The 12,358-nt window shown below is 36.3% G+C and overlaps 2 protein-coding genes across 12 annotated transcripts in view; one reads left to right on the plus strand and one right to left on the minus strand.

Moving 5' to 3' along the window:
* The first annotated feature begins 6,011 nt into the window (after positions 1-6,011).
* On the plus strand, positions 6,012-7,819 carry LOC122082463 (GDSL esterase/lipase At5g08460-like). Its single transcript, XM_042650042.1, has 5 exons — positions 6,012-6,336; positions 6,435-6,562; positions 6,640-6,879; positions 7,014-7,269; positions 7,369-7,819. Exons 1-5 carry the CDS (start codon positions 6,039-6,041, stop codon positions 7,602-7,604), a joined length of 1,158 nt encoding a protein of 385 aa, XP_042505976.1. The 5' UTR covers positions 6,012-6,038; the 3' UTR covers positions 7,605-7,819.
* A 280-nt stretch (positions 7,820-8,099) lies between these two features.
* Positions 8,100-12,358, minus strand: part of LOC122082465 (calcineurin B-like protein 4) — an 88,678-nt gene continuing 84,419 nt past the window's right edge. For 7 of the 11 annotated variants that reach the window (XM_042650052.1, XM_042650047.1, XM_042650046.1 and 4 more), the window contains 8 exons: positions 12,027-12,186; positions 11,215-11,297; positions 11,028-11,087; positions 10,052-10,160; positions 9,884-9,936; positions 9,620-9,700; positions 9,430-9,542; positions 8,100-8,583 (listed from right to left, as the gene is read on the minus strand). In XM_042650052.1, the coding sequence (XP_042505986.1) occupies positions 8,514-8,583; positions 9,430-9,542; positions 9,620-9,700; positions 9,884-9,936; positions 10,052-10,160; positions 11,028-11,087; positions 11,215-11,297; positions 12,027-12,105 (648 nt within the window). In that variant the 5' untranslated portion in view covers positions 12,106-12,186 and the 3' untranslated portion in view covers positions 8,100-8,513. Of the gene's footprint in view, positions 8,584-9,425; positions 9,543-9,619; positions 9,701-9,883; positions 9,937-10,051; positions 10,161-11,027; positions 11,088-11,214; positions 11,298-12,022; positions 12,187-12,358 lie in introns of those variants that run through there. The other 4 variants (XM_042650044.1, XM_042650054.1, XM_042650045.1 and 1 more) reach the window with 2 other exon arrangements.

Below are 12,358 nucleotides of genomic sequence, written 5' to 3' on the forward strand. Positions count from 1 at the left end.
TGAGCTCTGGCCTATACTAAGCTTCACATAATTGATTACCATGTGAAGTGAAAATCCTTATTCTTGACAAATAAAAAGTTGAAGGGTGTACTGCTGTAAAGCTTTGTGGACTTTGATCCTTCGCCCTTGCACCTAACACATTAGCATTTCACTTGATTTGAGGAGCACTCGTTGGTCCTCCAGCACTGATTGTGGCAAAGTGGCTATGGTAGCTTTAAGCTGCAAATACTTAACAGTTTCTAGCAGCCATTGAGATTTATGAGTTGCTTGCACTAGGTTTTATAGATATGTTGTTGTTATTTAATTAGTTCCCCCGGTACAGCAGTACAATCATCATAAATTTCCTCAGAGAAAGCGTTTAATTGGTCATTATATGTATGTTCGCATCAGGAGAGAATACTATTTAAGATGCCAACACAACTTTTCTTTTCTGGTTATTATTATTGCAACGAGACGAGCAATCTCTCCTCCTTTGATCTAATTTTTGTCTTCTATTGATGGCTGATTCAGTTTTTCATGGTTGATTAGCTTGTCCCTAAGTATCTAACAAAGAAAACAAGGACTACTGCAAACAAAATCTCGCATTTACGTATATATGAAAGTACTCATTGTGGTCCTAAGTTTTCACAAATTAGAAATAATAACAAAATAAACTACTTCAAACAGTTATTATAATAAACACACTAGCACTTACTAATAATTTGGATAGCTTGATTTCTTTGTTACTTTTCTATGCTTGATTTCTTTGTTACTTTGCTTGGTTCTATTGGTCTTTTCATTATCTCTCCCCAAATCTGATTTTATTGGAGCTTTGTTACTTTGCTTGGGTATGATTCCAAATCTGATTTCCAGATTTCTTTGGTGATTTTTATTTGATAATTGTAATAAGACATTGTTACTTGGGTTTCTTTGTTACTTTGTTTGGTCTTATGTTGCTTATATTACTTTTTGTTTCTTTAGTATAAGAAATTGTTAGTCTTCATGCATGTAAGTTTTATTTACAAATGTTTGTATCATATTCAGAAGATGAGCTTTGTTATTTATTTTTTTAGTGTTTAGTCTTTTTTTGTCCCAGTATACTAACTTTTTACACTAACTTATAATGTTTAGCTATTATGTCTGGAAGTAGTATTTCTGCCGTTAAGTGGTCAAAACTTGAGACCACTATTTTCATTGAGACAATGAAAGAAGCTGTAAAAAATAGTCACAAATCCAGTAATTCATTTGACAAAACTGGATGAGAGGACATTACAAAGCAATTTCAGCGAGCATTAAATCGTACAGTTGGGAGAGAACAATTTCGCAACAAGATGAATAAGTTGAAACACGAATACCAACAATTCAAGAGACTACTTGACATAACTAGATTTGGGTGGAACTCAATGAAAAAATCAGTCACAGTTGATGATGAGTCCGTATGGGATAGGGTAATACAGATACAATAGATCTCACTAGCTAGTTGAATTATTTCAAAATTAGATTGCAATGAGTAGTACATCTGAGTGATACAATGACTGCTTATGCAGGTAAATCCAGGTTGATTGAAATACGAGAAGTATGGATTAAACAACTGGTCAGATTTGAGCATGGTATTTGGGGATGCATATGCTAGAGATAACTTAGGGGTTGACAGCACTCAAGATTTGGATGACATCGAATCTGTTAATAATGTTGATATTGAGCAAGTCTTTGAATCCCCTAGTACCCCGATGCATTTAGGTATGACTGACCCCTTCCATGAGGATACTCTTGCTCCAACTCCGACCACCACAAAGCGAAATCTTGATAGAACACCCACGGGATGAAGAAAAAAGAACACCAATAAGGGAGATAGTCAAGTCAATGACTTGTATGGGAAGTATTTATTCATTAAAATTGAGAAAGCATCCAGTACTTCCGTTACATCTCCTGTTCATGGTGGGAAAGGTGTATCTAATCCTCGAGATTTTAGTGTGAGTGCATATGAGGCGGTATTATCCTCCATACCGGATATGTCAAAGAAGACATACTTGAAGGCCACTAGTCGTATGTGTGCTGATCCTAGTTGGAGGGAGTTGTTTGTCTGTGCAGAGCCTGTTAAGAGAACTTGGCTTTTAGATGCCTTGGAGTAGTTGAGGTTGTATTTGAATGCTATTTTTGATAATTTTGGATTCAGGACAATACTTTCGATGATGGCTACTTGTGTTTTATTTCTTTTGTTTTTTTTTTCTATTATTGATGTGTGTAATGTTGAACATGTGTTTTGGGTTGAGACGATGTGTCAGATTGTTATGTTTTACAGTTATTTGTTTCAAATTGAGAAGTAGTTGTTAATTTATTACAGTTATGTCAAATGCATTATGTGAAACTTCTAGTGAAGAAGAAGATACGATCATTCACATGGGAATGGAATTGCTGAGTGAGGCTGTATATATTCGAGAACCATATAGGGATAGTGTATTTTCAGGTGCTGTCATGATACATGAGGTATTGCATAGGCATGCCAGCAGATGCTATGAAGAGTTTAGGATGAAACGTCATGTCTTTCTCAACCTATGTAATTATGTTAGACATAGGGGGTGGTTGAAAGACATGACCAACATCCGAGTGGATGAACAGCTTAGAATGTTCTTATGGATTGTTGGGAAGGGTTCAAGTAATAGGGACACCCAAAACCATTTCAACCACTCAGGAGAAACAGTTAGTCAAACATTCAATGTTGTCTTGATTACAATGCAACACCTGGCTAAGGAGAAGATCAGATTGTCAGACGTCAATATGATACTGATAGAGATTGCACAAAACCCGAAATACTACCATTTTTTCAAGGTAAATATGTTAATATGATACATGTTTGTAATTAAATATATGAATATTTATATTCTTATATGTAGTGACCATTTAATTATCACTATATGTCATAGCACTGTATTGACGCCATAGATAGTACTCACATCCATGGGGTAGTTTCAAGAGAGGATCAAACTCGATATAGGAATCGAAAGGGGATCACAACTCAAAATGTGATGTGTGTATATTCATTTGACATGCGATTCACATATGTGTATGCAGGATGGGAAAGTAATGCAAATGATTGTCGAGTACTTGAACAGACAAGAAGTGATCCTCGATTGAGTTTCCCACATCCACCTCCAGGTATTATATACTAGTATATTAAGTTTTCATTTGAGTGTATACGTAATAACATATATTATTTTTTGTCTGTAGGAAAGTATTATGTTGTCGACTCTGGGTATGCTAGTCAATCTAGATTTTTGACACCATTTAGGGGTGAGAGATACCATCTACCGGACTGCAAAGGGAGTAGAAGATCCCCAAGAACAGCAAAAGAGTTGTTCAGTTCTAGACATTCATCACTTTGGAATGTCATTGAACATACATTTGCGGTATTGAAAAACAAATTTTAAATTTTAAGGCTAATGCACCAATTCCTAGTGAAAGCTCAGACATCAATCGTACTGGCATGTTGTGGGCTACACAACTATATTCGAGAAAAATATATTGCTGATGCTGAATTCATGGGGATGAGTGATGATTTAAAAGTTATAGAAGATGACTTGAATCCGCCACATGAAAATTTCGTTGATCATTCTACAGCACAATCAAGTCAACGAAATCGGCCAAAAGAGATGAATGCCACTAGGCTAAGAATTACAAGTGCAACTGCTAGACAACAAAGAATGCCAGAACTAGTTGAAAACTAAAACCAATAACTATTTTGACAAAACTGAAAACCTAAATTGATATTTCAAGTGATGTAGTACTTGTTTTATGTTACATTTATGTATATGGTACAAGTTAATACATTATTATGAATGTCATATATTTGGATACTATATTAACTTCTTTGATATTTAAATTACTATTACAGATGACTTCTTCTATACTCCCATTCATAAGAGCAAATTGTGAAATTTGTGGGAAGAGTTGTGGTAAATATACAACCAAGTCGGATAAAAATATTAGAAGAGAATTTTTCAAGTGTCAAGATTCATGTAATTTTTTCATGTGGGTGGACCAACTACATCTATGTAGATGTGGTAAAAGTCAATACAACGTACAAACTGCGACGAAAGGTCCAAACAAGGAATAATATTTTCTATGTTACCCAAATTCAACTGGGGTAATTTATTTCTACAATTGATCTATACCTATAGATAATTTTAGATTTTTTTTAATTTGATGTTAAATTTCAACGACCCTAATCACATCTATTATTTGATATAGGCTGATAACAATGGATGTGGTATGTTTGTATGGTTGAAAGATGAAACAAATATCTCTACCATACAACATACATTATGTTCAGAAAGCTCAAGCTCAACATCAACATCAACATCATCCACACCACTGTCCACTTTAAACAAGTACATGAAAGGCTATCTGGAAGGGACACTTAAAGGATTAGAGGACCAGACAAATAAGATGAAAAACATCCTCCATGTATTCAAGTCTTTAGATTTGAACAAAAAGTGAAAATTTGGGGAATTATGTAATAATTAACTTGGACAAGGCATTGTTAATACTGCATTTTATTCATTCTTTTGAAACCATGTTTTTTTTAGGTGGTATGTAATATTTTATTGTCCCAAAGGATTTATATGCTTATAGTGTTTTAATATTATTTCTGTAATTATGGACTTAAAAGAAAAGAAAAGAGAGAGAAAAAAAAAAAAAACTGTTTCTAAAACAAGCATTACCAAACGGCAGAACTGTCGTTTTTTTGTTCTGAAACTGTTCTAGAAACAGATTCACCAAACAGCCTTAAATCATTTAAAAGCAACGTTTTGACATAGAAACTGAAATTTATGTTTTTGACACGAGACGGAGTTTCTGGAACAGAAACGATACCAAACGGGCTCTTAGTCTGCTTATCTGAGACCCATTGAGGTAGTGATCTCTGTCTCCCCTCCATCGCCTCCCTCTCTTTCCATGTTTAACAACAGCTTTTTCAATAAGCAACTTGGGTTGGCTTTAGCCATGGCATCTTTGACTTGATTAGGAGATAGTCCACTTCTACTCAACAATCGAACATTGTTTGTTTTTTTCTTATCGCTTCATTATCATTTCTTCTCATATTTATTCTACAGTTCTACTACATAAAAACTGAATATACCCCACTACCTCTTTCCCTTATAATTTTTCTACAATAATCCACTATAATCAGAATATGTGATCAGAGAGGATAACTAAATAACTACAAAATAAAAACATCAAATAATAACTAACCATGTATGCTATACACATATCACTTATAGAGATTCTTCATGTGCCAACATACGTCTCTCCCTTATAACTTCTCTACATTAATTCACTATTACCACGATAAGTGATCAGAGAGGATAACTAAATAACTATAAGATAAAAACATCAAATAATAACCTATACACATATTCCTTACATAAATACGTGATCATAGAGGAAAACTAAATAACTACAAGATAAAAACATCAAATAACTAACTATGTATGCTATACACGTATCCCTTACAGAGATTTTTTTATGTGCCAACATACCTCTCTCCTTTATAGCTCCTCTACAATTATCCACTATAACCACAATACGTGATCAGAGAGGATAACTACATAGCTACAAGATAAAAACATCAAATAATAACTAACCATGTATGCTATACACTTATCCCTTACAGAGATTCTTCATGTGCCAACATCTATCCCTTTTATTTTTTTAAATATCTTTTTTAAAATGATGATATACATGATCAGGTAAACATACGTGTGAAGATCCCAACTTGACAATTACCTGGACTGCAATGGTTCTCGTTTTTTAAACATGTCCTAGCTAACAAAGTTTTTCTGTTATTTCCCTTAATAACGAATAATGTTTAGGTGAAGAATTCAGATGGTATGATGGAACTCGGAACGCCCAAGAAAAGCTCCAGCATAAATTTAAAGTATACTGGGCCGACCAGTCCACCCACTCAATACTGCAGAGGCCCAAGTTTTAAATATAGAGAATCAAAACTTCACTTTCTTTGGTCATTCCCGCCTTCCAAAAATTCCCTCTGCACTCAAACAATGTCGCTCCCATCTTTATTTGCAGTCGCTCTCGTCTTCTTCTCCATGTTTCTGCAAATAAGAGCATTGCAACTCTCTGTAGTTGATGAACCCTTGCAACCTCCCAACGTAACGACAACCTCGAATACTTCTCTGACGCCGGCACTTTTTGTCCTCGGAGATTCAACGGTTGATTGTGGCACCAACAATCATCTTGCAACTTTTGCTCGTGCAAATCTCTTGCCATATGGCAGAGATTTTGATACGCACATGCCCACGGGGAGGTTCTGTAATGGAAGAATCCCCGTCGATTTTCTTGGTAGTCTTCAATCTTCTTGGTTTCTACTCTAGTTAGATTTTCTGGGTTTCCTCTTATCCAAATAGTTCTGACAATTATTTCTTGTTAATTTTGATTAGCATTGCGTCTTGGCCTCCCCTTTGTTCCTCCGTTTCTGGGTCAGCGTGGGACTGTTGAGAATATGATCCATGGAGTCAATTACGCTTCTGCAGGTGCTGGAATTATTTTCTCAAGCGGGTCAGAATTGGTTAGTCTCATTGGTTTCATTCTCCTTTGTTCTACCTCCACTCAGAAACTGAAATTCTTGGTTCTTGATTGCATTAGGGTCAACACATCTCCTTGATGCATCAGATTCAGCAAGCAACAGATACCTTCCAGCATCTCATATTAAATCTGGGCGAGGAGGCAGCAAATACTATAATCTCTCAATCTGTCTTTTACCTGTCAATTGGAAGCAATGACTACATACATTATTATCTGCGTAATATATCTGGAGTGCAGTCCCTCTATCTGCCCTGGAGTTTCAACCAGTTCTTAACATCAACAATAAAGCAGGAATTGAAGGTTTTTTCTGCATTTCCAAGCTTTCTCTGTACTTTTTGTATCAAAATGTCTGTTCTGTTATGGGGATTAACCTTGTTGACCTGTGGAAAAAGTATAACATTTTATTCTAAAGATAGTGGTGGTTGTTGAAGCAGAACTTGTACAATTCTAATGTCAGGAAGGTGGTAGTGATGGGACTGGCTCCACTTGGTTGTGCTCCTCACTACTTGAACCAGTACAATAGCACAAACGGAGATTGTGTTAAGGAGATCAATGATTTGATAATGGAGTTCAACTTTGCAATGAGATATATGGTGAAGGAACTCAATCAAGATCTTGTTGATGCTAATATCACCTTCTGTGATGCATTTGAAGGTTCAATGGATATACTGGCAAACCATGAACATTATGGTATGATAGTGTTGTATCTCTCTTTTCATTATTTTGTTGTCAGAGATATCAAGCAAAAGTATCCATTGTTCATGGCCATTGTCTTACAATCTCATGCAGGTTTTGAAGTCATCACTGATGCTTGCTGTGGGTTAGGAATGTATAAAGGGTGGATTATGTGCATGTCACCAGATATGGCATGCAACAATGCATCTAATCACGTATGGTGGGACCAGTTTCATCCAACCGATGCTGTAAATGCCATCCTGGCAGACAATGTATGGTCTGGTTTGCACACAAGCATGTGTTATCCAATGAACTTGGAGGAAATGGTAGTTGTACCCAAGATCAACTGATGACCTGATTAAGAAGCTTCAGAAATGGTTCTGTTATCCTCCATATTCCCATTTTGCCTTCTCCTATTCTGATAATCTGGTGTTGTCCCTTTATTTGTTTTTGTTCCAAGTATGACCCTTTGCATTAATTCATATACCCATTATATCTATCTTGTTGAATTACCCATTAAACTCGACCAATTTCTGACTTATTGCAAGTTTGCACTCCGTTTCAAGAGCTTGTGTTAAATTACTAATTTGCCATTCTTTCTTTGTAACTTTCTATGCATTGATTTATGTACCATTACATTGAAGAACCTAAAAATTTGTTCTCATTCTTTACCACACTGTCTCATTGCTTAACCTCCAAAACTGCCTATGTGAAGTCTATGGGATCAAACCCTGTCTTCACCCCTAACATTCTAATGTCTAACATTCTCTGAGATCCTAGAATGGAACTGCTGATATGAACAAGAACACAAAACCAAGTCATGCATTGATTTATGTACCATTACATTGAAGAACCTAAAAATTTGTTCTCATTCTTTACCACACTGTCTCATTGCTTAACCTCCAAAACTGCCTATGTGAAGTCTATGGGATCAAACCCTGTCTTCACCCCTAACATTCTAATGTCTAACATTCTCTGAGATCCTAGAATGGAACTGCTGATATGAACAAGAACACAAAACCAAGTCAAACCATTTAAGACCTTTGACTTATTCCCACATCATCTAGTAGAATCTGACGCGTAGAGAGCTGGTGATAGCATTGCATAGGAGGTGGTGGTGGTGGTGAAACACACAGTTGGATGACTCTCCTTTGCGGGCTGACCTTAAGGTTTCCTCCAAACCATCTCTTACTCCCATCCACTGTATGCTCACAGGAGCCAAGTTAGAGATGCAAAGTGTTTGAATTTATCTCGTGTGTTTAGGCCGGACTTTCTGAATCTTCTGCTTCAGAGTTCATTATGAAGCTGGGAAATGCTAGCGTTATATCCCTGAAGATGGCACCCAAAAAAACGAAGAATCCATTAGTGTGTGTATGGATAAGTGAATGAACTGCGAAAATTGCCCCACGTCTTCAATAAAATTGAAACCGCTATTCATTGATTAAGAGTATCAACTAGGTGGTCACCTCTTGGATAACCAACATTAGGGCAGTTCTAGCTGTGTCAGATCAGGGCTTCTGAGCTTCAAGTTCTTTTGTTGCTGCCTTCGATTTTCTTCAATTGTTCGAAACAAAAGCTCTAAATATGACAACTAGGGTTGTAACAATTAGGTGGTCCCAAAACTTTCATCAGAAAGTAGTTTTAGGGCCCAATCTCAATGCTACAGAAATGCATTTTGAAACAATATGGAATGACTCATGCCCTTAATTATTGCCACGTAGCAGTTCAGATGAGCCCCAATTTGGTATACATGTTATATACATTATCATTTATCGATGGTCGAAATTTCAGACCAATCTAATATTCCATGCATTTATATAGAGGTTTAAAATAAATTTTGAGAGGTCTAGAAAGTGAGCCCAACATGAATCAAGCAGGAACCAATTCAAAAATTAAGGGGAAAAGCCCAAACATGGTGGTCAGTTGAGATAGGCCACCAAATTTGGCAATTAGCCTATCAAGAGGGTCACATAACTATCCAGAGGTCAGCCTGCTATACCATTGTGGCTGAAAAAAATACAAATGACATGGAAAGATTTTTGGGCATGTTAGAACCTAAGATGGTCATGCATATGGCAATGCAGTGTAGGAAAAACAGCTTACTATTCGAAAATACGACCATTGCAATCTAGCATGTGCTCCAAACCAGTAAAGATGATGGGACTCGAGACTCACTTTAAGTATGGCAGAGTCATATTCTTTAACAAAGCCGGATTCCGTGCAACAAAGTCCTTCCACTCTTCTGGATCAATCCTCCCATCACCCTTTGAATCAGCATCGCTGAATGTCTGCAAGAGAAAGAAGGGAAATGAACAGAGAGGAACAAAAGCACATAAGAGTGCAGTTGACCAAAAGCACTCCTTACCTTATCAACAATTGTTTCAACAAAATCATCTGAAATAGTAAGATCAGATTCATGTAAAAGAGCTAAGACCATCTCCTTAAGCTGTCTCATCATAAAAACAGAAGAATAAAAACAACAAAATACTCAGAAGAAGAACTATACAAGCAGAAATACAATATTGGTAGCAAAATTCAGAGAGGGGTCAGCTGAAATTGGAACAAATCCAATATGCTTTCATCAGAAACAGATACTAACAAAGAAGGGAATGAAAACGATGATATTTACCTCCTCACGCTCAATGTAGCCAGTGTGCCTTAGATCGTACAATCTAAATGCAACTGTCACAAAAGTTTCCGCAATGTTGTTAACTACAAATGTTGTCAGTGAAATCCAGCAACATTGAAAAATATCTTATGGGCTGGCTTTTATATTTAGAGCAAAGTACTTTCTTACAAGAAATTTTGTCTGCCTGAGGAGCATTTGGGTGGAAAACACCTAACGATCGAACAAATTCTCCAAACTCAATAACTCCATTGCGCTTGAGATCAAACAAATCAAATATCTGCAAGAGAATGCCATGATAAGTGCAAGCATACAAGTGGATACCCATGATATCGCATCGCAGTCATCACATCAGGACAAATGGGACAACCAATTCATGGTTTTTGTCACGTCCAGTATTTTGATAACAGTGCAACAATGGAACACATTAAGTATTAACATAATCAATGATGTTTCAAAAATCCAGAAAATCTATGTAGATCAACTTCTAAGCATACACCTACCATAGGGGATTATGAAAATATGAAATATTGATTTGCTGCCTGCATCACCTGTATTCTCCATCTATGACCAACTCCAGATGAAATGAGTAGAGAAATAGCTCTTTGAATAAGTATATTCATAGGGGAGGATGTCTAATAAAACTCCATGAGTTGAGAAAAGGGAACAATAGTTCCCAAAAAACTGAAGACTTGTAACTCTATCTATTATTACAAAATAATTAAGACAACCACCTGGTTTATTTAAGAAGGTTAAAACAGCCATTATACAAGAGACATCTTGTGAATGACAGCCGTTGCGTCTAGAGTATAGACAACAACAGTAACAAAACCCATCTAGTTGCCATATCTTAACCCACCCATGCTCTCTATCTCTCAGAGCTTATTACATATCTGGGCAGGTCAGGGTCAATTATCCATTTAACCAATCCCATTACTGTCCCTAGAAGGGATCACTGCCAAGTTAAGGTTAGGGACAGGATTTTATGTTGATTCAAGTCAAGTCACCAAAAATTAACACCCCATTAGCAGGCGCCCAAGTTGAACCAAAACTCCAAACCTAGTGGAACTTCCACCACGACAGCTGATGTACACAAATAAAATGAAAGAATCATGAGAATAAATGCAAATGGGCAGGCAGTACACACCCTGTCTGCAAATAGGTTCCGTTTGTTACTGTTTCTAAAGAGAGCAAGCTGGAATTCTTCCTGCATGAAAGGATGAAAAACAAATCTATCATCAATGCATGATGTACATGCCAAAAACCTACCAAGTCACCAAAACAGACCTGTTTTGGATGATAATAAATTCAAATTCAGAACTTAGTGAAATTACCTTGTGGATAAGCTCATCGTTGATTATTGAACTACTTAGTTTCTTGAATAGCTCATATAATGCCTCAACTTCACTCACAGTAACTGTCAATGAGGAAAAAAGGGTTTTAAATGTCCAAGTCAATATTAGAAAATTGAAATTGCTAATGGATCACACACAATTGAGAAAATATAAATTGCCAAAATAAGTAACATAATACATGAAAAACTACACCCTAGAGTTTAATACTACAAGACTATTTTAGAGTGCAATCTCCTGAAAACATTAAGGACATTATAGAAGAGGAATAATGAGTTCAGGATGTGAACCTCATCCGGGGCCTACGGTTACCTCAGACAACAGGCATGTTATCAGGATTAGAACCAGCTATTCAAGGATACACTTGCATAATTTCCTAAGCCAACCCCACTTTTCTGACTCCAACCAAACAATCTATCACATCCTAGGTAACAAAAAATTATTGGTTAACGTCCAGAAACTAATCAAAAGGATCATCTAGTCATGTCAATTGTTGGCCTTCAAAACCCATCAAATGATGAGTATCAACCTATCTTTATGTTATTTGTATAATAGAGATGTTAAACATGCATATTGACTAAGACAAGTAACCCTCCATGTAGAAGAAAACTAAAATTTTTAGATGCTTAAACCCTGAAATCAATTGAAACAGCATTAAATTATTGGGGTGCAGAGTTCAGCTTTGGAAACGAGCGCATAATACATACACTTGCAAAATTTGGAACAAGATAGAATTATGAATATGCTCACAAGTTCTACCAAAAACCAAAAAAAGTATATGCTCACATACTCACATGGTGTTTCAGCAGCAAGAACTGTGGGATCTTCATATCCAGGCAATTTTTTGGAGCGTTTCGAAATGTAGCAACCCATAAAAGCGAGCACAATTCCAATATGAAACCTCTGAAAAGTTGTTCCTTATGATAGTGGTTTTTTTTTGGCTGCAATTTATACCTGCCAATGTCCATTGAAACAAAGTGTTCAGTAGCATATTACTTCAACAAGCTTTCCAATTCATAGAAAAAATCAGTTTCTCATAACTTCTGAATGAGATGTTACTTGAAGGAAATCTTGGTGGAGTTCATCAATCCAAATCAGTTACATTTGCATGGGTCACACTCAAAAA

The sequence above is a fragment of the Macadamia integrifolia genome, chromosome 6 (genome assembly GCF_013358625.1).
Source record: "Macadamia integrifolia cultivar HAES 741 chromosome 6, SCU_Mint_v3, whole genome shotgun sequence".
Classification (NCBI taxonomy): domain Eukaryota; kingdom Viridiplantae; phylum Streptophyta; class Magnoliopsida; order Proteales; family Proteaceae; genus Macadamia; species Macadamia integrifolia.

Excerpts from the sequence above, each read along its gene's own strand:
- LOC122082463 (XM_042650042.1), top strand. The coding sequence starts at position 6,039 with ATGTCGCTCCCATCTTTATTTGCAGTCGCTCTCGTCTTCTTCTCCATG. Across the intron at positions 6,337-6,434 it reads AATCCCCGTCGATTTTCTTG|CATTGCGTCTTGGCCTCCCC; the intron begins GTAGTCTTCAAT and ends AATTTTGATTAG. Across the intron at positions 7,270-7,368 it reads GGCAAACCATGAACATTATG|GTTTTGAAGTCATCACTGAT; the intron begins GTATGATAGTGT and ends AATCTCATGCAG.